The sequence below is a fragment of the Ornithorhynchus anatinus genome, chromosome 2, assembly GCF_004115215.2.
Source record: "Ornithorhynchus anatinus isolate Pmale09 chromosome 2, mOrnAna1.pri.v4, whole genome shotgun sequence".
Classification (NCBI taxonomy): domain Eukaryota; kingdom Metazoa; phylum Chordata; class Mammalia; order Monotremata; family Ornithorhynchidae; genus Ornithorhynchus; species Ornithorhynchus anatinus.
This window is the reverse complement of record NC_041729.1, coordinates 139710253-139733680: the sequence shown is the minus strand read 5'-3', so window position 1 is coordinate 139733680 and position 23428 is coordinate 139710253. Positions and strand designations below refer to the sequence as shown.

At 50.4% G+C, this 23428-nt stretch overlaps 1 protein-coding gene across 6 annotated transcripts in view; it reads left to right on the top strand.

Moving 5' to 3' along the window:
- Window positions 1–23428, top strand: part of STIM1 (stromal interaction molecule 1) — a 182033-nt gene that overhangs the window by 144797 nt on the left and 13808 nt on the right. For all 6 annotated transcript variants that reach the window (XM_029055854.2, XM_029055873.2, XM_029055860.1 and 3 more), the window contains exons 6-7: window positions 15127–15304; window positions 21939–22116. In XM_029055854.2, the coding sequence (XP_028911687.1) occupies window positions 15127–15304; window positions 21939–22116 (356 nt within the window). The remainder of the gene's footprint in view (window positions 1–15126; window positions 15305–21938; window positions 22117–23428) is intronic.

Sequence of the window (23428 nt, the reverse complement as noted above, 5' to 3'; positions counted from 1 at the left end):
GAGTATAGGCCGATTGAACACCTCTGTTTGTAGTGTTTGGGTCTGGTGGAGAGGGGAAGATGGCTCAGGTTTTCAGGGGACTGTGAGATCTGGCAACCAGTCTCAAGGGAAATTTTTTTTAATTTTTCCACCGACACTTGATAAATGCAAGTCTATAAGAGACCATCTGGGTTTAAGGAAAAAACAGGAAATCTCCTTTGTTAGCCAGTGGCATCCTCCCGTGGGCTCTTGACAAATGATGACCTGAATCCCAGTCTTGGGCTCCTCTCTGGAGAGTGCTGCTGCTCTCGGGCCCGGGGAAGGTGTGTGTGGAGCAGGAACAGGGAGCCTGGAAGGCAGCGGCAGCCCCCAGACCTCCTTCCGGTCCGCTTTTCTCAACCCAGAGGGCCTATTGAGTTACAAATAAGCACAGAGACTAGTCTCTCTGTGACCAGAGTTCCTGCTGCCACCTTCTAGGAGTTTTGGGGGACCCAGACCCCTCTGCTTTCCTAAGTGAGCCCCATCAGGACAGGCCTCTCCCGCTCCCTGGGCCTTCCTGCCTGTTTGACTGCTAGACTTAGGAGCGGAGTGCCCGTGTGAAGAGTGTTCATGGGATTCCGGTCCCCTCTCGGTCCCGGGCCAGGGAAACAGCTGGCAGGACCCAGCCAAGTCAGAGGGCATGTCCTGGGGCCCCTGGCAATCCCAGCCTCCTCCCTTAACCGAGCTAAATCTTCAGAATGGACAGGGCAGTGCTGTTTCCTCTGGGAAAGTTGCTCTCTGGATGTTTTGGTTGTACAGAAGCAGCGTGGCTCAGTGGAAAAGAGCACGGGCTTTGGAGTCAGAGGTCATGGGTTCGAACCCCGGCTCTGCCACTTGTCAGCTGTGTGACTTTGGGCAAGTCACTTCACTTCTCTGTGCCTCAGTTACCTCATCTGTAAAATGGGGATTAAGACTGTGAGCCCCACGTGGGACAACTTGATTCCCCTGTGTCTACCCCAGCGCTTAGAACAGTGCTCGGCACATAGTAAGCGCTTAACAAATACCAACATTATTATTATTACTGTTGAGTTAGCTTTTCCCTGGAATTTTCTGCTCTTGCAGTGATCAGGCTAAGTAGGTGGGGCAGCAGAAGGGAATCAGGGGTAGAATTAGGATGGAAGGAAAGCAGGGTGGAACAGACTTTAGCTTCCCTTTTCTGTGCCCTGAAAAGCCCACACTGACTTAAGTGCTGTTTTCCCCTCTCTACTTTAAGCACTGGTTCCTGCACCAAAACCAATCAATCAAGCAGTGTGGGCTAGTGGATAGATTATGGGCCTGAGAGTTAGAAGGATCTGGATTCTAATCCCGGCTCCACCACTTGTCTGATGCGTGACCTTGGGCAAGTTACTTAACTTTGTTGTGCCTCAGTTACCTCATCTGTAAAATGGGGATTAAGACTGTGAGCCCCATGTGGAACAAGGACTGTGTCCAACCTGATTATTTTGTATCTACTCTAGTAGTTAGTACGGGGCCAGACACATAATAAGTGCTTAACAAATACCATAAAAAACCAAAATTAATCAATGGCATTTATTGAGTGCTTACTGTGTGCAGAGCACAGTACTAAGCTCTTGGGAGAGTACAGTACAATGGAGTTGGTAGGTTCCCTGCCTACAGGGAGCTTACATTCTAGAGGAGGAGACAGACATTAATATAAATAAATCAATTGTAAATATCTGCATAATTGCTGTGACACGAATATCGCGTGCTTAAAGGGGTCAGAAGGGAGATGGAGTCTAGGAAAAAAAGACTTATTCAGGGAAGGCCTCTTGGAGAAGATATGACCTTAATAAGGCTTTGAATATGGGCAAAGTGGTGGTTTGGCCTGGGCCAGAGGGAGGACATGGGGCAGGGGTTGGTAGTGAGATAGACAAGATCGAATCACAGTGAGCAGGCCGGCGCTAGACTAGCAAAGTGTGTGGGCTGGGCTGTAGCAGGAAATCAGTAAGGTAAGAAAGTTGGGGGCGAACTGATCGAGTACTTTAAAGCTGATTATCAGGGGTTTCTGTTTGATGCGGAGGTGGATGGGCAACCACCGGAGGTTCTCAAGGAGTGCAGAGATGTGGACTGAGTGTTTTTTTAGAAAAATGATCCAGGCAGCAGAGTGAAGTATGGCCCGGAGTCGGGAGAAACAGGAGGCAGGGATGTCAGTGAGGAGGCTACTGCAGTAGTTGAGACAGAATATGATAAGTACTTGGATCAGCATTGTAGCAGTTTGGGTAGAGAGGAAAGGGCAGATTTTACCAAAACCTGGAGAACTGACAGTATTTGGTGACAGACTGAATATGTGGGTTGAATAAGGGAGATGAGTTGAGGATAATGTCAAGGTTTTGGACTTGTGAGACAGGGAGGATGGTGGTGCTGTCTACAATGATGGGAAAATCAGGGTGAGGGCAGGATTTGGGTGGGAAGATGAGTTCTGTTTTGAACATACTAAGTTTGAGGTGTCAGTAAGACATCCAAGTAGAGATGTCCGAAGGCAGGAGGAAATAAGAGACTGAAGAGAAGGATCAAAATTAGAGCTGGAAATGTAGATTTGGGAATCATCCACAAAGAGACTGTAGTTAAAGCCATAGGTTCTAATCAGTTCTGCAAGGAGTGGGTATAAATGGAGAATGGAAGAGGACCCAGAACTGAGCTTTGTGGAACCCTCACTGTCAGAGGGTGGGAAGAAGAAAAAAAAGACTGCAAAAGAGACTGAGAAGGAGCAGTCAGAGAAATAGGAGAACCACAAGGGGACAGTTTCACTGAAGCCATGGTTGGATGTTTCCGGGAGAAGACAGTGGTCCACGGTGTTTCAGGCAGCTGAGAGGTCTAGGAGGATTAGGAAGGAGTAGAAGCTGTCAGATTTGGCAAGAAAAAAGCCACTGGTTATCTTAGAGGGGGACGTTTCCATGGAGTGAAGGGGATGGAAACCAGATCAAAGGGGTTCAACGGGAGAATTGAAGAGGAAGTGGAGGCAGCAGGTATAGACAACACTCTCAAGGCATATGGAGAGGAATGGTAAGAGGGAAATGGGGTGATAACTGGAGGGAGCTGTGGGGTCGAGGGAGGTTCTTTTTAGGATAGAGGAGACATGAACATGTTTGAAAGCAATGGGGAAGAAGCTATTGCAAAGTGATGGATGAATAAAGATGAATAGCCAGAACAGAGTGGTTTCCCAGAAGCCAATGTCCCCACCTTCAACAAGATGGGCAGTTTGGATTTAGGATTCCAGGGCATGAAAGGGTCAGAAAGCTTTTCAGAGTCAAGCTGGAGGGCATTGCTCAGTGCCCATGTCTGACTGGCCCCAGGCGGAACCAATTAAAATTCGTATTTGCAGCAAAGCCTGTGGTCCCCACCCCAATGTGCCTGGTGGAGCCAAGGGTTCTGGGCTGTTTGGGGAGAACATAGAGTGTGTTCCTTTTAGGTAAAACCGAGTAGAAGATAAACTTGAGTTGGACCCAGGATTCTAGGCTCCCTCCAGAGCTGAAAACCAAGTGATTGGAACTGAACTGCAAACCCTGCAAACACAAACGAACAGTAATTATAGGTGGGGAGCTGCCGTCTGACTTGTGAATGCGGGCAGACAAACAGGAGCCTCCTGGGGGCCAAGGTGGGCCACGGCGTTCAGGGGTCAGAGAGCCACACAGAAAGTCAGACAGCCACAGAGGAGCCGGAGTGATTTCACCGGCTGTCCCGCGGCAAGATGAGTCTGCTCCTCCCCTTTCCTTGAGAGGAGCGGGGAAAGCTGGAGTGGGAGGTGGCGTGAAGCCAAGGGAAAAGTTGCACACCAGCCCCGGAGTGGGCAGGTAGTGGGGAGAGAAGGAGTCAACTGTCTCAACCGTCTCGGTTTGAGTTCTCCCTACAACAGGAGCACCCAGAGTTCCCTGAATGGGCTTAGGCCTGGTCCCCAGCAGTTCTGGCTGTGCAGCCACCTGGTCTGACTTGGAAGGGAAGAAGGGGAAAGCGGGATTAGGTGACTATTATGTTGCTGCCGCTATGGCAAGGGGGCTCTGAAGGATCCTCCTTACTAAACTTGTGAGGAGAAGGATGGTCAGCATCTGCCCCAGCCAGAATGGAGTGTACTGCGCTCAGTCTACCTCAGAAATCAGAGAAATCAGGAGGGAGGAAACGGGCCAATGGCAGAGGTCGGACTGCCCAAAACAGACCCAAAACAACAACCTTGCTTAATGGTACTTTTTAAGTGCTTATTATATGGCAGGCAATGTACCTAAGCACTGGGGTAGATACACGCTAATTAGGTTGGATGCAGGCCATGTCCCACATGGGGCTCACAGTCTTAATCCCCATTTTACAGATGAGGTAACTGAGGACCAGTGAAGTGGCTCGCTGGAGGTCACACAGCAGACACAGGGTGGAGTTGGAATTAGAACCCAGGTCCTTCTGACTCTCTGGCCCATGCTCTATCCACTGGGCCACACTGCTTCTGCCGCAGGGCCGGGGATTGGGGCTTGTACGGAGAGGGTGGTGGGGAAGTAGGTCCAACCTGCTAGTCACACCTGGTCCTGTGAGGATGTGGGGCAATATCTGTATTGCGAGCTTGTTCATGCAGGATACAGTAGTGAACTAAACAGAACTGGTCCAGACCTAGCTGGGCAAACTATAGTTTTTCCAGAAGCAGCGTAGTTTAGTGAAAGAGCCCAGGCTTTAGAGGCTGTAGATTCTAATACTGGCTCTGCCACTTATCAGCTGTATGGCTTTGTGCAAGTCACTTAACTTCTCTGTGCCTCAATTACCTCATCTGCAGACTGATGAAGACTGTGAGCCCAACGTGGGACAACTTGATTACCTTGTATCTGCTCCTGCGCTTAGAACAGAGCTTGGCACATAGTAAGCGCTAACAAATACCATCATTATTATTATTATTATTATTAGAACAGTACACTAGAACAGCAGAATGGCCTATTGGAAAGAACTCAGGCCTGAGAGTCAGGAGACTTGGGTTCTAACCCCAACTCTGCCATTTGCCTGCTGTGGGCAACTTAACCACTCTGGACCTCAGCTTCCTTATCTGTAGTGTCTGCTGTCCCTCCCTCCTTAGACTTTGAACCCCATGTGGGTCTTGGCCTGATCTGATTGTACTGTACCTACTCCAATGCTTAGCGTAATCGTAGGGACTTAGTAAGCTCCTCCCAAATATTATTATTATTATTATTATTATTATTATTATTAGCCCCAAGATGCTGGCTCTTAGCACATGAGGGACTTTGAAATCAGATTTCACTTCCCCCAAAATTCCCTTCCTCTTAAATAACAGCCAATTAACTGGGCTGGGCCCCAAGAAATGGGGGAATGAATGGCCAAACAGACCAGAGGGTATCTGCCTCTCAGTGCTCAATTACCGGTCACCCCAAACAGGTTGGGGCCATTTCCCAGGATGTGCTCCTGCCTGTTTCTGGGATTACCATTATTATGATATTTGTTAAGTGCTTACTGTGTGTCAAACCCTGTCCTAAGCGCTGGGAAAGATACAAGTTTGTCAGGTTGGACGCAGTTCCCCTCCCCCACATGGGGCTCACGGTCTAAGTTGGAAAGAGAACAGGCATTGAATCTTCATTTTACAATTGAGGAAACTAAGGCATGGGGAACTTAAGGGATTTGCCCAAATTCACAGAGCAACCAGTGGTCAGAGCTGGGATTAAGACTCAAGTCCTCTGACTGCCAGGCCCGTACTCTTTTCATTTGGCCATGCTGCTTCTCTGGGGCCCATTTCTTTACACGTATTTTTTGAAAAGATAAGCCATGATCAGAAACTGTTTCTATGTTTCTAATCAAAATGCATCAGTAGTGTTTATTGATTGCTTACTGTGTGTAGTGCACTGTTCTAAGCACGTAGGAGAGTAAAATATAACAGAGTTGGTAGACTTGTTCCCTGCCCTCAAGGAGTTTACAGTCTAGAGGAAATTGAAACTACTAATAATAACAATGGCATTGTTGTTATTATTATTATTAGTAGTAATAGTAATAATAATATTAGTATTTAAATGCTTGCTATGTGCCAAGCACTTTAATAAGCACTGGGGTAGATACAAGATAATCAGATCCCACCTGGGGCTCACAGTCGAAGTAGGACAGAGAGCAGGTATTGAATCCCCAGTTTGCAGATGAAGGAATTGACACACAGAGAAATCAAAGTGATTTACCCAAGATAGCACAGCAAGTACATGGCAGATCTGGGATTAGAATCCAAGTCCCCTGACTCCCAGGCCCTTGGGTCCTTCCACTAGCCATGATGCTTCCCCTAATCTGAATGTGCAACAATAATATTGGTCCAAGTCTGTCCTGTGGGGAAACATCCAGTTCAGGGGAGCTGTCTTGTGTGGGGTGTGGGAGAAGCTGATTTCACGTAGCTCAGTGGAAAAAGCACGGCCTTGGGAATCAGAGGTCATGGGTTCTAATTCCGGCTCCGCTACTTGTCAGCTGTGTGACTTTGGGTGAGTCCCTTAACTTCTATGTGCCTCAGTTACCTCATCTGTAAAATGGGGATTAAGCCTGTGAGCCCCACGTGGGATAACCTGATTACCTTGTATCACCCCTCGCTTAGAACAGTGTTTTGCACATAGTAAGCACTCAACGAATGCCATTATTATTATTATTATTATTTCAGTGCCTTTCCCTGTGTGCTCTTGGCTTGTGCAGCACAGACTGATGGGCTAATAGGGCCAGGAGCCAAATGGCAGGCTTGGCCCCTCTCTCCCAACGACAGCCCTCCTGGTCTGCGGGCTTACGTGGAGAGGTCTGAGCCACCAGCTCTGCCTAATGCACTGTCCATTTGAGTGTGACCCCTTGTGGGTGAGGAATACATGGGCTCAGGCTTCAGTGGTTAGGACCAGGGACTGCCCTTTGCGGGCAGTCAATAAATATCATTGCTGCGACCACCCCTGCTCCTCTCCCCACCCGCAAGGAACGGCTTGGCCGGTGAACTAGGCCACCGCTGGTGTTGAGGGAGTGGGAAAGGGAGGGGGGACAGGGCCAGGTTCCTCGGCCAGGGCCAGGGGAGAATCCCCCTCCTGCACAGTGCCGAGTTTGATGCCAGCCAAACACCAGACATCATTGATTTGATGATGAGGGCAGCAATCGGTGGCAGCGGGAGTAGAGATTACTGCTCTTGTCTTGTAAGAAGCAGTGGGGCCTACAGGAAAGAGCACAGGCCTGGGAGTCAGAGGACCTCAGTTCTAATCCCAGCTCTACCACATACCTGCTATATGACCCTGGGCAAGTCACTTCACTTCTCTGTAGCTCAGTTCCCAGCTCGTTGTGGGCAGGGAATGCATCTGTTTGTTTTTATATCGTACTCTCCCAAGGCTCTGCACAGAGTAAACACTCAGTAAATATGATTGAATGAATGAATCTGCCAATTAGAAATTCAAAGCTCATCTCCCTCCTACTTAGACTGTGAGGACCATGAAATGATCTTGCATCTATCCCAGTGCTTAGAACAGTGCTTGGCTCATAGTAAGCACTTAAATAGTATTATTATTGTCTCTAGAAGGCCCGCCCCCATCCCCCACCCCCATCAGTTTCCATGGCAGTCCTGAGGGCCACCCATTGTTCCCTCGGCCCTTATGGTCCTGGGGTTTTCCATGGGGATGGCCAGCCCTCGGAAGAGTGATTTCCTGGTTCTAGAAGATACTCAAGTCTCTGGTGAAAGCCTCAGTTTCCCAAAGAGTTCATGGGTGGTGGCTGCCATCTTTGGGGGCCCTTAGGGACCCGGGCACCACCAGGCCAGAAGTGAAGTCATTTCCTAGGTCACAGGTACCCCCCCCTACTGTGTTCAAGCTGAGCAGTGCCAGGAACTCTATCTCCTAGCCGGGCTGGCAAGCAGCCCGCCTCCTCCTTCTTGGCCAGACTAGTTGAATCGGTTTACTTGTTTGTTCAGAGTTTGGCGCCTAGTGACGTGGGTTATTTGAGCCTGTTCTCCAGTCGATGCTTTCTGGCCGGCTCTGACCCAGAGCTCTGGGAGTTAACAGCACACGCTACAGGTGTCACCACATCAAACGTGGCCTGGTGCCTGGTTCCTGGCCTTGTCCAAACCCGGGGAGCCCTGGTGCCGGCAAGCCTTTCTCATTCCTTCCTTTGCTGGGACATGCCCGCTGCTGGCAGCACCCACTGATGCCTCCACTTCCAGCGCTTGGATTGAGGGGACACTGAGCTCTTCCCAGACCCCTGCGGTGTCTGTTGCATCTCCAGCTGGAGTGGGGCTTCCCTGCACTGACCTCCCCAACCCTGCATCCCAACCTCTCCTGGATCATCTGAATCCTCCCTGCCTGTGCTATCCGCCAGGCAGCATGGTGGGAAGCTTTCTCTTGACTCATCGGCTTCGTCCTTTGTCGATGGATGCCACCCCCTCGGTCCCCACCCCTCCAGGCAACAGTCACATCATTCCGCTTGGCGTCAACACCCAGCCCTCAGTCTCCACCTTCAGGCTCCGGTTGTAACACTCCTTCATGCTGGAACCCGCTTGGGAGGGTGCATGGGGGAAATCTGGTCAGCCATAAGGGCGTCTGGGAACTCGGGGGAGAGAGGGGGATGCTTCTGAGCCAGAATTGGTTTGACGATCAACTGAGCATTCCAGGTTGGTCCCGGCCCTGCCCTGGAGGGGCAGGCAGGCAAGGATCCCAGCCGACATCGTGTTGGAACCACCCACAACCGTCACAGGCGCCTCTCAGGGTTCTTGCCTTCTGATTTCCTGGCTTATTGCTCTGCCGCCCCATGAGTGAGTTTGCTGTCAGAACCTGGGGCCCTCCGGAAATGCCACCTGGTGTCCGAAGTCATGGCCATGGGCACCTTGGGCTTGATATTTTCTCTTTTTCTTTTTAAAAAAAATGATATATGTTAAGCACTTACTATGTGCCAGGCACCTTTCTAAGTGCAGGAGTAGATACAAGTTAATGAGATTGGACACAGTCCCCATCCCATGTGGGGCTTACACTCTTAATCCCTATTTTACAGATGAGGTAACTGAGGCCCAGAGAAGTTAAGTGACTTGTCCAAGATCACAAAGCAGACATGTGGCGGAGCTGGGATTAGAACTCAAGTCCTTCTGACTTCCAGGCCTGTGCTCTACCCACTAAGCCACACTTAGATCAGGAGAATGGACCTAATGAACCCAGGCAGACCCCTCCAATTTGAGCCATCTAGGATTCCAAGATACATATTTGGTTTTGTGTCTGTGAAGCTGTTACTGTCTTGTGAAAGGCACAGAGGCCAGCATGGCCACAATACAAATAGAACATGTTAATCTACTTTCCTCCCAGGCCCAATCAGTCAATCAGTCGTATTTATAGAGCACTTACTATATGCAGAGCAATGTACTAAGGGCTTGGGAGAGTATAATATAACAGACATATTCCCAGCCCATAATGAGCTTTCAGTCTATGGTGGAAGACAAACATTAATATAAATAAATTACAGATATGTATGTAAGTGATGTGGGGTGGGGGTCAAGTCAGGGCAGTCCATAAGGGAGTGGGAGAAGAGGAAATGAGGGCTTAGTGAGGGAAGGCCTCTGGGAGGAGATGAGCTTTCAATAAGGCTCTGAAGATGGGGAGAGTAATTGTCTGGCAGATATGAAGAGGGAGGGTGTTCCAGGCCAGAGGCAAGATGTGGGCAAGAGGGTGGTGGAGAGATAGACGAGATTGAGGTAGAGTGAGTAGGTTGGCATTAGAGTGAAGTGTGTGGGCTGGGTTGCATTAGGAGAGTAATGAGGTGAGGTAGGAGGGGGCAAAGTGATTGAGTGCTTTAAAGCCAATGGTGAGGAGTTTCTGTTTGATGAGGAGATGGATGGGCAACCACTAATTCTTGAGGAGCAGGGAAACAAGGATTGAGCGTTTTTGTAGAAAAATGATCCGGGCAACACAGGGAAGTATGGATTGGAGTGGGGAGAGACAGGAGGCAGGGAGTTCAGAAAGGAGGCTGATACATTAATCACGGCAGGATAAGGTAAGTACATGGATTAATAGGGTAGCAGTTGGATGGAAAGGGAAGGGTGGATTTTAGTGATGTTATGAAGATTGAACTGACAGGATTTAGTAATAGATTGAATTTATGGGCTGAGTGAAAGAGAGGAGTCAAGGATAATGCAGACTGGAAGGAAGGTGGTGCTGTATACATTGATGGGAAAGTTGAGGGGCAAATAGGGTTTTGTTTTTGACATGATAGTGGGACTTGGAGTAGAGTTGTCTTGAAGGCAGGAGGAAATGCGAGACTGCGGAAAGGGAGAAAGATCAGGGTTGGAGATGCGGATTTGGGAATCATCCGCACAGAGTTGGTAGTTGAAGCCATGAGAGTGAATGAGTTCTCCAAGGGAGTGGGTGTAGATGGAGAATAGAAGGGGACCCGGAACTGAGCCTTGTGGGACCCCCACAGTTAGGGAGTGGGAGACAGAGGAGGAGTGCATGAAAGAGACTGAGAATGAGTGACCCACTGGCTAGTCTCTACAGAAGATTCGTTGGCCATGACCCTTCTTGCCAGTCTTTTGCTCTGGCCTTGAGTTTTCGCTGGGCAGTTGGCCGTGGGTACCCGGACTTCCAGATGTGCTTCTCCCAGGCAGTGCACAGCCTGACAGAGAGAGCGGGACTCTGGAAGCCCACTGGATGGATGGCTGTTCTCCTCCCCAGCCTTTCCTGGGATCACAGAACTGACATCTTGGTTGTTGTATTAGGACCGTACCAACTCTCGCCCCCTTCCTTGACAACCAGTCCCAGGGTGCTCCCCAGACAGAGCACTAGGCCTTGGCTACTTCAAAAATGCTTTCCAGAGCCGGATTTGGGGGTGTAGTAAGCTGCAAATTGACTCTCACAGCCTTCTCTTTCAAAGAGTCGTGCCTTTTTGAAGAAAAGCAATTGGAGAACATGTAAGCCAGACTTTCATTCATTCAGTAGTATTTATAGAACGCTTACAATGTGCAGAGCACTGTACTAAGTGCTTGGAATGTACAATTCGGCAACAGATAGAGACAATCCTTGCCCATTGACGGGCTTACAATCTAATTGGGGGAGACAGACGGACAAAAACAAGACAACTTAACAGCAATAAATAGAATCAAGGGGATGTACACCTCATTAACAAAATAAATAGGGTAATAAAAATATATACAAATGAGCACAGTGCTGAGGGGAGGGGAAGGGAGAGGGAGAGGAGCAGAGGGAAGGGGGAAAGGGGGCTTAGCTGAGGGGAGGTGAATGGGGGAGCAGAGAGGCAGCAGAGGGAGTAGAGGGAAAAGGGGAAGCTCAGTCTGGGAAGGTCTCTTGGAGGAGGTGAGCTCTCAGTAGGGCTTTGAAGAGTGGAAGAGAGCTAGGTTGATGGAGGTGAGGAGGGACGGCATTCCAGGACAGCGGGAGGATGTGGGCCAGAGGTCAATGGCGGGATAGGCAAGAATGGGGGACGGTGAAGAGGTGGGCGGCAGAGGAGCGGAGAGTGTGGGGTGGGCAGTAGAAAGAGAGAAGGGAGGAGAGGTAGGAGGGGGCAAGGTGATGGAGAGCCTTGAAGCCTAGAGTGAGGAGTTTTTGTTTGGAGCGGAGGTTGATAGGCAACCACCGGAGGTGTTTAAGAAGGGGAGTGACATGCCCAGAGCATTTCTGCAGGAAGATGATCTGGGCAGCAGAATGAAGAATAGACTGGAGTGGGGAGAGACAGGAGGAAGGGAGATCAGAGAGAAGGCTGACACAATAATCCAGCTGGGATATTATGAGAGCCTGTACCAGTAAGATAGCCATTTGAATGGAGAGGAAAGGGCGGAATTTGGCGATATTGTAAAGGTGAGACCGGCAGGCCTTGGTGACAGATTGGATGTGTGGGGTGAATGAGAGAGCTGAGTCAAGGATGACACCAAAGTTGCGGGACTTCCAGGGAATCTTATAAATACCTCTCTCTGGGGACAGATTCCCTGCCCACAATGAGGTTCCAGTCTGTCATTCCATCAGTGCTATTTATTGAGTGCTTCCTGTGTGCAGAGCGGTGAACTGAGCACTTGCGGGAGGACAGCATTTCAGAGGCGGTCGACACGTTCCCGGCCCACAAGGAACTCCCCAGGGAGTGGATGAGGCAGGGTATCTAAGGCAGCCCTTCTCGACTGTGTGACCTTGAGCAAGTCACAACTTCTCTGTGCCTCAATTACTTCATCTGTAAAATGGAAATGAAGACTGTGAGCCCTACGTGGGACAACCTGATTACCTTATATCTACCCCAGCGCTTAGAACAGTGCCAAGAACAGTGCTTGGCATATAGTAAGCACTTAAGAAATACCAACATTATTGTTTTTACTGTATTTGTTAAGTGCTTAGTGTGTGCCAGGCACCATACAAAGTGCTGGGGTAGATAGAAGATAATTGGGTTGGACACAGTCCCTGTCCCGGATGGGGCTCTTTTTCCTGGAGGAAGAACCCAGGACCCGAGAGGGCAGTATCTACTGAACAGCGTGTCTGGAGGTGGAGGGGGAGGAGGAGAAGGAAGGGGAAAAGGAGGAGGAGGAAGACTGAACTGGCTACCAGTTCAGTGCTGCATTTGGCTCCATGGGGGCAGCTTTGAAAACCAATCAGGGACTGAGTGTTGGCTTGGCAAGGAAGTCCAGCTTTTTTCCCGGAGAAGAACGGTGGAAGTTGCAAACTCAGTCGGGCCCAATTTGCTGCAGCAGGTCAGGATCTGGTCTCCTGGGGTCTGTCCTTCTCGGCCAACCTCACCCTCTTCCTGACAAGACCTAGGCGGGAGGTTCCTACAGCTCCCCTGCCCCCGTTGGGAGCTCCCCTTGCACTTTTCAGGTGTCATCTTCTGGCCGGGGCAGTCAGCCCCTCGATGGTCTCTAGGGAGCACTCATTGTGTACAGAGAACTGGACTGAGCCCTTGAGAGAGGACAGTACAACAGCGTTGGGAGTCAGAGTCCCAGATATCTGGAGGGTGGCGTCGACGATCTTCCCGCCGGGACTCCAGGCTCTGCCAGGGTCTTGTTGCTCTGCCAGGCTTGCCCCTCTTTGCCCTTTCTCCCCCGTCTCTCTGCTCTCCCTCATTTTTAATTTCATCTGGGTCTCTCAACATCCCTAGATTATTTTTAGATTTTATAAGGGCAAGCCAGTCAAACCGGACCAGCCCATTGGAGGTGGCTGGTGGCTGGGATTCTCTCTGCCTGAATTAGAATCCAGGGACAAGCTGAGTTCAAATGAATTCCTCGGTGCTCCCTTTGGTGAAATTAGCCAAAAGCGTCATTTGAGAGACCCAAAGCTGACTGCTGACGAAGGCAGAGAATTGGCCTCCAGGCACCAAGATTCACCCTTCCAGGCTGTGTCTGGAAATCTGGAATCAGTGTGTGGCCCAGAGGAGAGAACACGAGGCTGGGAGTCAAAAGACCTGGGTTCTAATCCTGGCTCTGCCACATATCTGCTCTGTAACCTTAGGCAAATCATTTAACTTCTCTGTGCCTAAATTACCTCCTCTGAAAAATTAGACTTTAACCCCCATGTGGGACAGGAACTGTGTCCAACTTGATTAACTTGTATTTACTCCAGGGTTTAGAACAGTGCTTGGCGCATAGTAAGCACTTAACAAATACTATTATTATTATTATCACATGGGTGTTTCATGGTACTTATTAAGCCCTTACTATGGGCCGGGCACTATATTAAACATGGGAGTAGACACAAGCTAATCAGGTTGGACCCAATCCATGTCCCACATGGGCTCACAGTCTTAATTCCCATTTTACAAATGAGGTAACTGAAGAACAGAGAAGTTAAGTGACTTACCCAAGGTCACAATGTGAATTAGATTAGAACCCAAGTTCTCTGGCTCCCAAACCCACGCTCTTTCCACTAGGCCATGCTGCTTCCCTCAAACTTTCTTCAAACGCCTGGCCTCTGGAATTTCACAACTCCTGCTGTGCTAGGCATGTCTCCTTATGTCTCCCCTTTCTTGGTTTGGCTCAGTACTATAAAAGGCCTGTCCTTGGCTAGAGTGGGGACAGAGGGCACTTTTGGGCACAGAGCCTGAAGAAGAACCCAGCCCATTTTCTCCAGTTCTTTATAAGGGAATTCTGTGATTGCATAAGGGAAATTAATTCATATCTCTCTTCACTTGGAATCTTCTTAGGACCCCCCACCGCTCTGCCACCATAGTCATTGATGGATCTGGAAATTGTCTGATTCCCCAAAGTGCTTTGGGATTGGAGGCTTTTAGAAATTTCCCACATTCTCCGACAGCTCTTCTCCAGGGGATGGTTCTGTTCTTTTAGATGCGGAGAAAGTAGTCCCTGAGCAGTGATGATTTCTAGCACACTTGGTCTCTCATCACCACTGTCAGCCCAAATTTCCAGTCCTGTTTCCCAGGCAAACAGCTCTTGGAGCAGAGACCAGCCGGCTCTGCTGGCTGGCCGGTGGCCATGGAGCTGATAACAGGATATTACCTGAGGTGTCCAGGCTGGTGACCCGGCCTTTGTCCCCACCCCGATGGTAGCCCTCCAGGCTAGCTCACCTGCCATCGTAGTCTCGCAGTTGCCTGCTGCTGGACCAAACTTGTCTTCCCCCCGAAGTGCACAGTTGGAATGATGGCTTCTTGCATCCCTAAGCAGTGTTACGTAGCAGAACCCCAAGTTTGCTTTCCCTCCTTAGTGATATTTTAGAAGAACTGCAAACAGTAAGTACATTCGGGAAAGAGCCAAGGAAGTGGAGAGACAGGGAAGTGACCTTTTTAATCTGTCAGAGAAGCATTTGAACCACAGCTGTGGCTTCCTCCAAAAGCCACCTCCTCCTGGGAGTTTTCTGGATTATTCCCACACAGGCCCTCCTTCCCTTCAATGGATTCCTGTGTTTTGGATGACGGTGTGTGTCCCAGATGGAGTGGATAGCTGTTTTCTAGAACTTGCCTGCCTCTTCTGTTAGATTGTGAGCTCCTTGAGGACTGGGTTCATGGCCCCCCGGTAGCTCTCTGCCCCTGCCTTGGATGGCTGCAAAGACTTGCAGAAGAGGCCCACAACCGAAATATTTCTCTCTGATGACTGGTAGAGTGTCCATTCCTTATGGATGGAGGTTGGGCCTTCTCCCTTTATTGGGTTGTTCCAAGTGCTTAGCATAGTACTATGGCACAATTGATTGATTGATTGATTGATTTTACCCTCAGTGACCCGCCACAACCACCTGAAGGACTTCATGCTGGTGGTGTCCATCGTCATCGGGGTGGGTGGCTGTTGGTTTGCCTATATCCAGAATCGCTACTCCAAAGAACACATGAAGAAGATGATGAAGGACTTAGAGGGACTCCATCGGGCTGAGCAGAGTCTCCACGACCTACAGGAAAGGTAAGTGGTCCCTTGCTGGTGGGCCGGCACAGCCCCGAGGCGTGGAGGGATCTCAAGGAAGTGCCTCAGTGTTTCCTTCATGCCCTGGGCCAGGACTCTCCCAAGAACTGCAGTTGAGGAAAAGCCTCTGGTGTTGGGTGTTGGTTTTTTTTTGAGCAGCCCTGAGCAGTGAGTCTCCAGGATTTTGCCTTTCTCCCTGTGCTGCAGGGAAAAACTTCCCTCTGACCATTTTTCCCCATGAGTTGGGGAGCTGAGGGAGGGCGGCACAGCCCTGGAGGGGCCAGGATGGTCTGGGAAATCCTTCAGGCTCTTCCCTGTGGGAAAACTAGTGAGCTTCCTGGCGGAAGGGGGGTCTCAAGTTGCAGCTTAGACTAATAGGAACTGGAAAGGTTGAGTCAGCAGCAAAGCTAGGAACTGTTCTCTTGGCAGTAGCTGCTGAGAAGCCTGGCCCCTAGCTTACAGTGGGACATGATGTTTTCCTCCCTCAACCATGTGGGAGGGGGTGGAGCATCTCTCCCTTGCTTCCCTGGTGGCAGGTGGGAGAAAGAGAGGGCCCAGGGACAGCAGAGGAGGGCAGAGTAGCAGGGCCCAGTGGCCCATTGGGCACCTGGGGCACCAAACCCCTACTGGGGACATTGGGTGGAAGGATTTGAGGGGTGGACAGTGAGGCAGATTTAGCTGGACCATCAGGGGTGTTAGAAAACTTGATGGGGACTTCGCACTGGTTCAATGGTGAGTCCCACCAGTGCCTGATAGAGGTCATTGTGACTATCCTCCTGCCCCAGTCCAGCACCGCTGATGTCTCCTAATTGGAAAAGTGTTCCAGGAAGGAGATTCCTGAATACCCTCAGGAGCTCATTGCTGCCCCTGAAGGTGCTGGGTAAGGCACTGTCTGGTCATAGGACTCTGGGATTAGGTGGCAGGAATGCTCTCCTGCACAGACGTGACTCAACAGCAAAACTCTTGGAGAATTGGATCTTGGAGAGGGTCTTCTCCAGGCAGATTTCATGTCTCGCTTGGTCTCCCTTTGTTTTGTCTGTGGGCAGTGCCCGAGGACCCTCTCCAGACCAGCCTCTCCTGGCACAGTCCTTGGCATCCGCTTCCTGACAGAAGGGACCCACAGGAACCCAGGCTAGAGAAGGGCTACAGGCATGGTTAAGGTAGCAGCCTTTTGGAGCCCGCAGCGGAGGAACACCATGCTGTCCTCTTCTAAGAGAGGAGATTCATTCAATAGTATTTATTGAGTGCTTACTATGTGCAGAGCACTGTACTAAGCGCTTAGAATGTACAAATCAGTAACAGATAGAGACAGTCCCTGCCCTTTGACGAGCTTATAGTCTAATTGGGGGAGACAGACAAACAAGAACAATAGCAATAAATAGAATCAAGGGGAAGAACATCTCATTAAAACAATAGCAAATAACCTATTTGAGATGGTCCGTTTCTAGGTGTGCGGTCCCTGAAGAGACATCTCCCCATCAGAAATCCCAGGCCAGGCAAGTGGAAAGCAAAGGGAGACATCTTTCCACTTGCCATCTTTCCAGATTGAAGTATAGGGAGCTTTTGGGGGAGCATTTTTGGCCTGTTAAAACACCCAGTAGAAGAAATATTGATGCCTATTTACTTGTTTTGATGTCAGTCTCCCCCCTTGTAGACTGTGAACCCATTGTGGGCAGGGATTGTCTGTCTTTGTTGCTGATTTGTACTTTCCAAGCACTTAATAAGGTGCTCTGCATGTAGTAAGCGCTCAATAAATATGATTGAATGAATGAATGAAAGAATTAATGGTAATAGTAGTAATAGAGTAGTAGCCTTTACTCATGTGTGGACCAGGTTCCTTACTAAGCACTGGAAAAACATAAATGGGTGAGAAATAGACCTGATCCCTGGCCTCCAAGAGGCTCTGAATCTTAAGAGTTAGGTGTGGTATTTATTAAGAGCTTACTATGTACCAAGCACTGTGCTGAGTGCTGGGGTAGAGATAAATATAATAGATTAGACACAATGCTTACCCCACGTATGGTTCACATGTATTTGGGATAAGCTCAAACAAATTGCAGAGCAACGTGAGGCCTAATGGAAAGAGCACAGGCTCGGAGGTCAGGTGACCTTGGTTCTCATCCTCCCTCTGCCACTTGCCTGCCATGTGACCGTGGACAAGTCACTTAACTTCTCTGTGCCTCAGCTTCCTCAACTGTAAAATAAGGGATTCAATTCTGTTCTCCCTCTTACTTAGCCCCATGTGGGACAGGGACTGGTGTCCTGATTTATCATCTTGTATCTACTCCATCTTAGAGCAGTGCTTGACACACAGTAAGTGCTCAACAAATACTGAAAAAAAAATTGCAAAGGTAAAACCATGTCAACGGAAAGAATGGATTGCAAGCAGCCAGCGTCTGAGTTACCCAATCAAGTGGTCTTGGGGATAGATCATGGCCTGGGGTTCAGAAGGACCTGGTTTCTAATTCATGCTCTGCCACTTCTCTGCTGGGTGACTTTGGGCAAGTATTTCATTCAGTCGCATTTATTGAGCGCTTACTGTGTGCAGAACACTGTACTAAGTGCTTGGAAAGTACAGTTTGGCAACAGACAGGGTCAATCTGTACCCAACAATGGGCTCACAATCTAGAAGACAAGCTCACAGGCTTTTAGCCTCAGCTACCTCATCTATAAAATGGGGATTAATACTGTATCTACCCCAGTGCTTAGTACAGTGCATAGCACACAGTAAGCACTTAAATGCCATCAAGTAAAAAAAGTCCAGACAGGTAAAAGTTTAGCTCCTTAGAACTCCCACTGCTCCAGATAAACAGAGTTGTAGCGGTTGTAAAGGGAGTCTTCTATCATGGAGTGTTGTCTGTGTTGCCGACTGGGGGTTGTCAGAAGACATAATAAAATCACAAAACCAACCATAGTAGACAAGGACAATGAAAAGTGCAATAAGAGCAATGGGCTTGAGGAGCCAAGTTTTGGGGCTCAGGGTCTAAAGGTCACAGTGCTCAGTGGGGAAACCAGACAAAGCTTCATGTTGAAGGAATCTTGGGCAGTTTTCGACTGGTTTGCTTGGTCTGTACAACTTGGAAATATATTTTAAAGACCACTGTCTGTTGTGTGACCTTGGGCAAATCACTTCACTTCTGTGTGCCTCATCTGTAAAATGGGGATTAAGACTGTGAATCCCACGTGGGACATGGACTGTGGTTCACCCTGATTAGCTTGTAACTACCCCAGCGCTTAGTACAGGGCCTGGCTCATAGTAAATAACAAAAACCATTTTTAAAAAAATGCCTGGCAGGGTATGAGTACCAACTCTGTCATATCGAACTCCCCCAAAGACTTAGTACTGTGCAAAGCACACAGCAAGTGGCCAATATCGATTGACTGATTGATCGGAAGAGTCATCCCTTCCTTACCCTGAAAATACAAACTTTGCTTGGATGGGGGTGGAGCAGGAGGGGATTGTGAACTGTGACTGTGTGTGTATGTATGTGTGAGAGAGAGAATGTGTATGTGTATGTCTGTGTGCAGTTATGCATGTATATACACATGTGTGGGTATATGCATATGTGGAAAGGTGTTTGCCTGTATGAGTGTATGTGCATATATGGGTGAGTGGGAACATAGGGGTGAGTGTGCATATGTGGGTGCATCTGCCAATTTACGTGTCTTTGTAGGTGAGTGTGGAAGCACACCTGTGGGCCATTGTGAGTGTGTTTGGTGTTTGTGTGCACGGATCATATTTAGGCCTCCCCATGAGGGCTGTGTTGAGTAGAGCAAACCGGGAGCTTATGTTTCTCTCTGGACGGCGAATGTCCTTTGATAGTCTCCTTTACGCTCAGGAATGAAAACATTCTGTCTCTCAGCAGAACTGGACATGAGAAGGAAATGCTGGCTGGGCAGCCCAGAAGCAGCAGGACTCCAGAAAGCCCCTGGCAGCCGGACTGATTGGAATTCTGTTCTACTGCCGCCTTTACCCCTGAGCATTGCTCTGGCCCCAAGTTTGCACCCCTCCCTGTCCTCCCCTGGAATACTTGCCCAGAGGGAAGATAGTCTGGGATGGACTGGTAGAAGCCAAGCTCCTGGAATCTTTGCCTGGTGATTTTCTAATGAAACCTGCACAGCTGAGCTAAAAATAATAATAATAATACTAATGGTATTTGTTAAGCACTTACTATGTGCCAGGCACTATACTAAGCACTGAGATTAGGTGATTGGGTTGAACACAGTCCCTGTCCCACATGGGGCTCACAAGTCTTAATCCCCATTTTACAGATGAGGTAACTGAGGCACAGAGAAGTTAAGTGACTTGCCCAAGGTCACAGCACACAAGTGGTGGAACAGGGATTAGAACTCATGACGTTCTGACTCCCAGGCCTGTGCTCTCTCCACTACGCCATGCTGCTTCCCATGGTGCTGTAGTGAGAGAAGAGTAAGGACCAGTAGAAGGGAGAGAGCTGATGGAGTGCCTTAAAGCCAGTGGTCAGGAGTTCATGTTTGATGCAGATGTATACGTGAGAACATAAGTGATATAGAATCCTGATGGGTTTATATGACTGGAGATGCCGGGGGTTAAGCAGGGAAGCCATTTTGGAGGAAGGCCTCTGTTACTGTGGAGGGCTGGGATTGGTTGGATAATAAATGTAGTATTGGTTAAGAGTTTATTATGTTCCAGATATTGTACTAAGCCTGGGGCGGATACAAGCAAATCGAGTTGGACACGGTCCCTGTCCCACGTGGGACTCACAGTCTCAACCCCCATTTTACAGATGAGGTAGCTGAGGCACAGAGAAGTGAAGTGATTTGCCCAAGGTCACACAGCAGATAAGTGGTAGAGTCAGGATTAGAACTCAGGTCCTGCTGACTCCCAGGTCAGTGCTCTATCTACCAGGCTCGTCCGCTCAACTGTATATATTTTCGTTACCCTATTTATTTTGTTAATGAATTGTACATCGCCTTGATTCTATTTAGTTGCCATTGTTTTTACGAGATGTTCTTCCCCTTGACTCTGTTTATTGCCATTGTTCTTGTCTGTCCGTCTCCCCCGATTAGACTGTAAGCCCGTCAAACGGCAGGGACTGTCTCTATCTGTTGCCGACTTGTTCATCCCAAGCGCTTAGTACAGAGCTCTGCACATAGTAAGCGCTCAATAAATACTATTGAATGAATGAATGAATACCAGGCCATGTGGCTTTGCTGTGACGGGGGACAGCATGAGCAAGACGCTGGAGGTAGGACAGTGGAAAGCAAAGTACAGCTAGAGGATTGAACAGGAGAGGAACAAAGGTTGGGGAGTAGCAGGTGAAGGGAGCAAAATATTTTTTCCATAAGGTGCCCAGTGCCTCCGCCTCCCCACCAGGGAACTGGCTGGTCCGGCGATCTCTGCCGGGGGGCTGGGAGAGGGGGACAGGCTGGAGGGGAACCACCGGGTGTGTGCGGGGGGGGGGGGTGTTGAATGAGTCATCGCTAGCATTGGGGGTGCACCCCATTAACCTTTCAGAAGCCGAGGGACTCCTTGGAGCCCGGCCCCGTGTCTGTGCTTGGTAAGCAGGTGGCTCCGGCGAGATGGTTGTCTCAGGTATCATAGGAGGGTCTTTGGGGGCAGCACTGGTGTAGGTCTGGGGACAATTCTGGCCGCCACAGGTGGGCTGCACCGGGCGGAGAAGGGCTCCGTGCTGGCGTCCTGGTGAGGTTTCCACGCCACGGTCAGGGTAGAAGCCGGCTGAAGTTGAGGCGGCTCTCCACCCGCTGCCCACCTTGATCCGGGCAGACAGGGCCTTCCCAGAGGCAGAGCCACGGCCTAGCTTCCTTCCCAGTCAGAGTCTGGGAAAAGGGAGCGATACGCCTAAGGCCAGAGTGCCAGCTGCAGCCTGACCCCACCATCGGGTGGAGAACACCCCCGGGGGTCGGTTCTGCTCCGAGAGCTTATATTTGGATCCACCCCAGGGCAGACTAAGCACAAAGGGCAGCCTCTCCCTCCGTCCTCCCTGCACGCCCCAGTTTCTCAGGGCTGGGCTGGTACCCTCTCTCGTCTCATTTATAGCCAAGAGCGCAGCATGGCCCCCGGGGGCCGGTTCAGGTCCCGTGTGCCGTGGGGAATGACGCATGGGTCCCGTGTCAGGGGCAAAGGAGCACCACCATGTCTCCGAGCTATATCCGGCCCCCACCCTGCCTTCGCTCTAGTGTCAGGTCTGGAGTAGGTCAGAAGGGGTAGGTCCTTTGGAAGAATTGCCCCAGGGGGCTTCATCCCAGAGGCAGGGATGGGCTCAGAGAAAAGGGCAGCCCAAGTAATGGAAGCCAAACCTTCACCAGCAGCCACTGGGCTTCATAGCACACCCGCTCGTGCCACCTTCTGGCACCAAAATGGCCCATGTTTTCAAAGATGTCCCATTTCTAAATATCCACCTCAACTACCTGTTCCATTGCCCAACCACCCCTGCTCCCTCCGTGGCTTTGGCTGTGCTCCCAGTGATCTGCTATCCCTAAGGTGGTGCACTGTCAATCTCTTCCCTTCCACTCCCCTCCCGTTCCCTTCCCTGCTCCTGTCTCTCTCAAAATCCCATTGATTGACTGATGGATTGATCTATTGGCTCCAAATCCCCCCGCCCATGCTTGTCTGTCCCTGCCCTTCGCCCAGGCTCCAGAAGGCCCAAGAGGAGCACCGCACAGTGGAGGTGGAGAAGGTTCACCTGGAGAAGAAGCTGCAGGATGAGATCAGCATCGCCAAGCAGGAGGCCCACCGGCTGCGGGAGCTGCGGGAGGGGACGGAGAATGAGCTGAGCCGGCAGAAATATGCCGAGCAGGAGCTGGAGCAGGTAGGGGCTAGCCCAGGCGGGGCCCCCCAGGGCCAGGAGGCAGGAGCCCAGGAGTGCAGTGGCCTCTGAGGGGCGGGACCAAGGACCACAGAACCAGGCTTGCCTCAGTGCTTGAAACCCTTCCTTTTCTTTCTCACTTCTCTGGGAATGTCACATGCTGTTTTCTGCTCAGCGTCCCCACCAGAGGCACCGTTTCCTGGGGGTGACAGTGAGGCAGTGCCCTGACCCTTGCCCACCCCTGCCCACCCTGGACCAAACTGGTCCCCGCCAATCGGTCCTGGGTCGGCCTGCATCCTGGGGGAGACAGTGGTGGATCAGGAACCGATGAAAGATTACTTCCCTCTCTTGGAGTGACTCAGGGCCATCCAAGCCCTCAGAGCTGCCGCTGGGAAGGGCCCATCACTGACCTGGTCCCATCCCAGGCCTCTCCCCAACCCCCAATTGAGCCTCCAGCCCGGGGCTCACTTCTGCCTGCGGCTGGACTGGGCTGGGCCAGGCAGGGTTGGCACCGGCTCGGCCCCGGGGGGGAGGTGAAAGGCCGTTACCCTTCCTCTTTCTCTCAGCATCTGACTTCCTCTTCTCCCAGGCCGGGGCAGGGGCAGGGGGAAGGCTCCATCTCTTCCGTGAGATATTCAAGCCTCTTCCTGCTCCACTGGGTCTGGACATCTTGGGTTAAAGTCAATGGAATGAGAAGCTTTCGGCCTGCAAGATGGAGGTTCCTGAGTCACCCATTGACCCCTGGGCCCAAGGGCATGGCAGTGGTCAGAATGGGGCTGAAAGCACCTGGGGAAGGGTTTCCCAGTCCCACCCCCGAGAAGCTCAGGAAGTGTGCCCCAGATTGAGAACACTTTGCTGTGCCTGTAGGGCTCGGGTTAAGGCTTGGCAGGGCCTGAAACACTCCTTAAGCTCTCCCAGAGCCCTGGCCTCTTGTCTCCTTTCTCTGGGATTTCCCCCATCGGCCTGAGTTCTAGTTATGGGCAGGGATCGGTTCTACCAACTCTGGAGTAGCGGACTCTCCCCAGTGCTCAGTACCATCGTGGCTCAGTGGAAAGAGCACGGGCTTTGGAGTCAGAGGTCATGAATTTGAATCCCGGCTCTGCCGCTTGTCAGCTGTGTGACTGTGGGCAAGTCACTTAACTTCTCTGTGCCTCAGTTACCTCATCTGTAAAATGGCGATTGACTGTGAGCCCCACGTGGGACAACCTGATTCCCCTGTGTCTACCCCAGTGCTTAGAACAGTGCTCTGCACATAGTAAGCGCTTAACAAATATCAACATTATTATTATTATTCCATGCTGGGCACACAGTAACA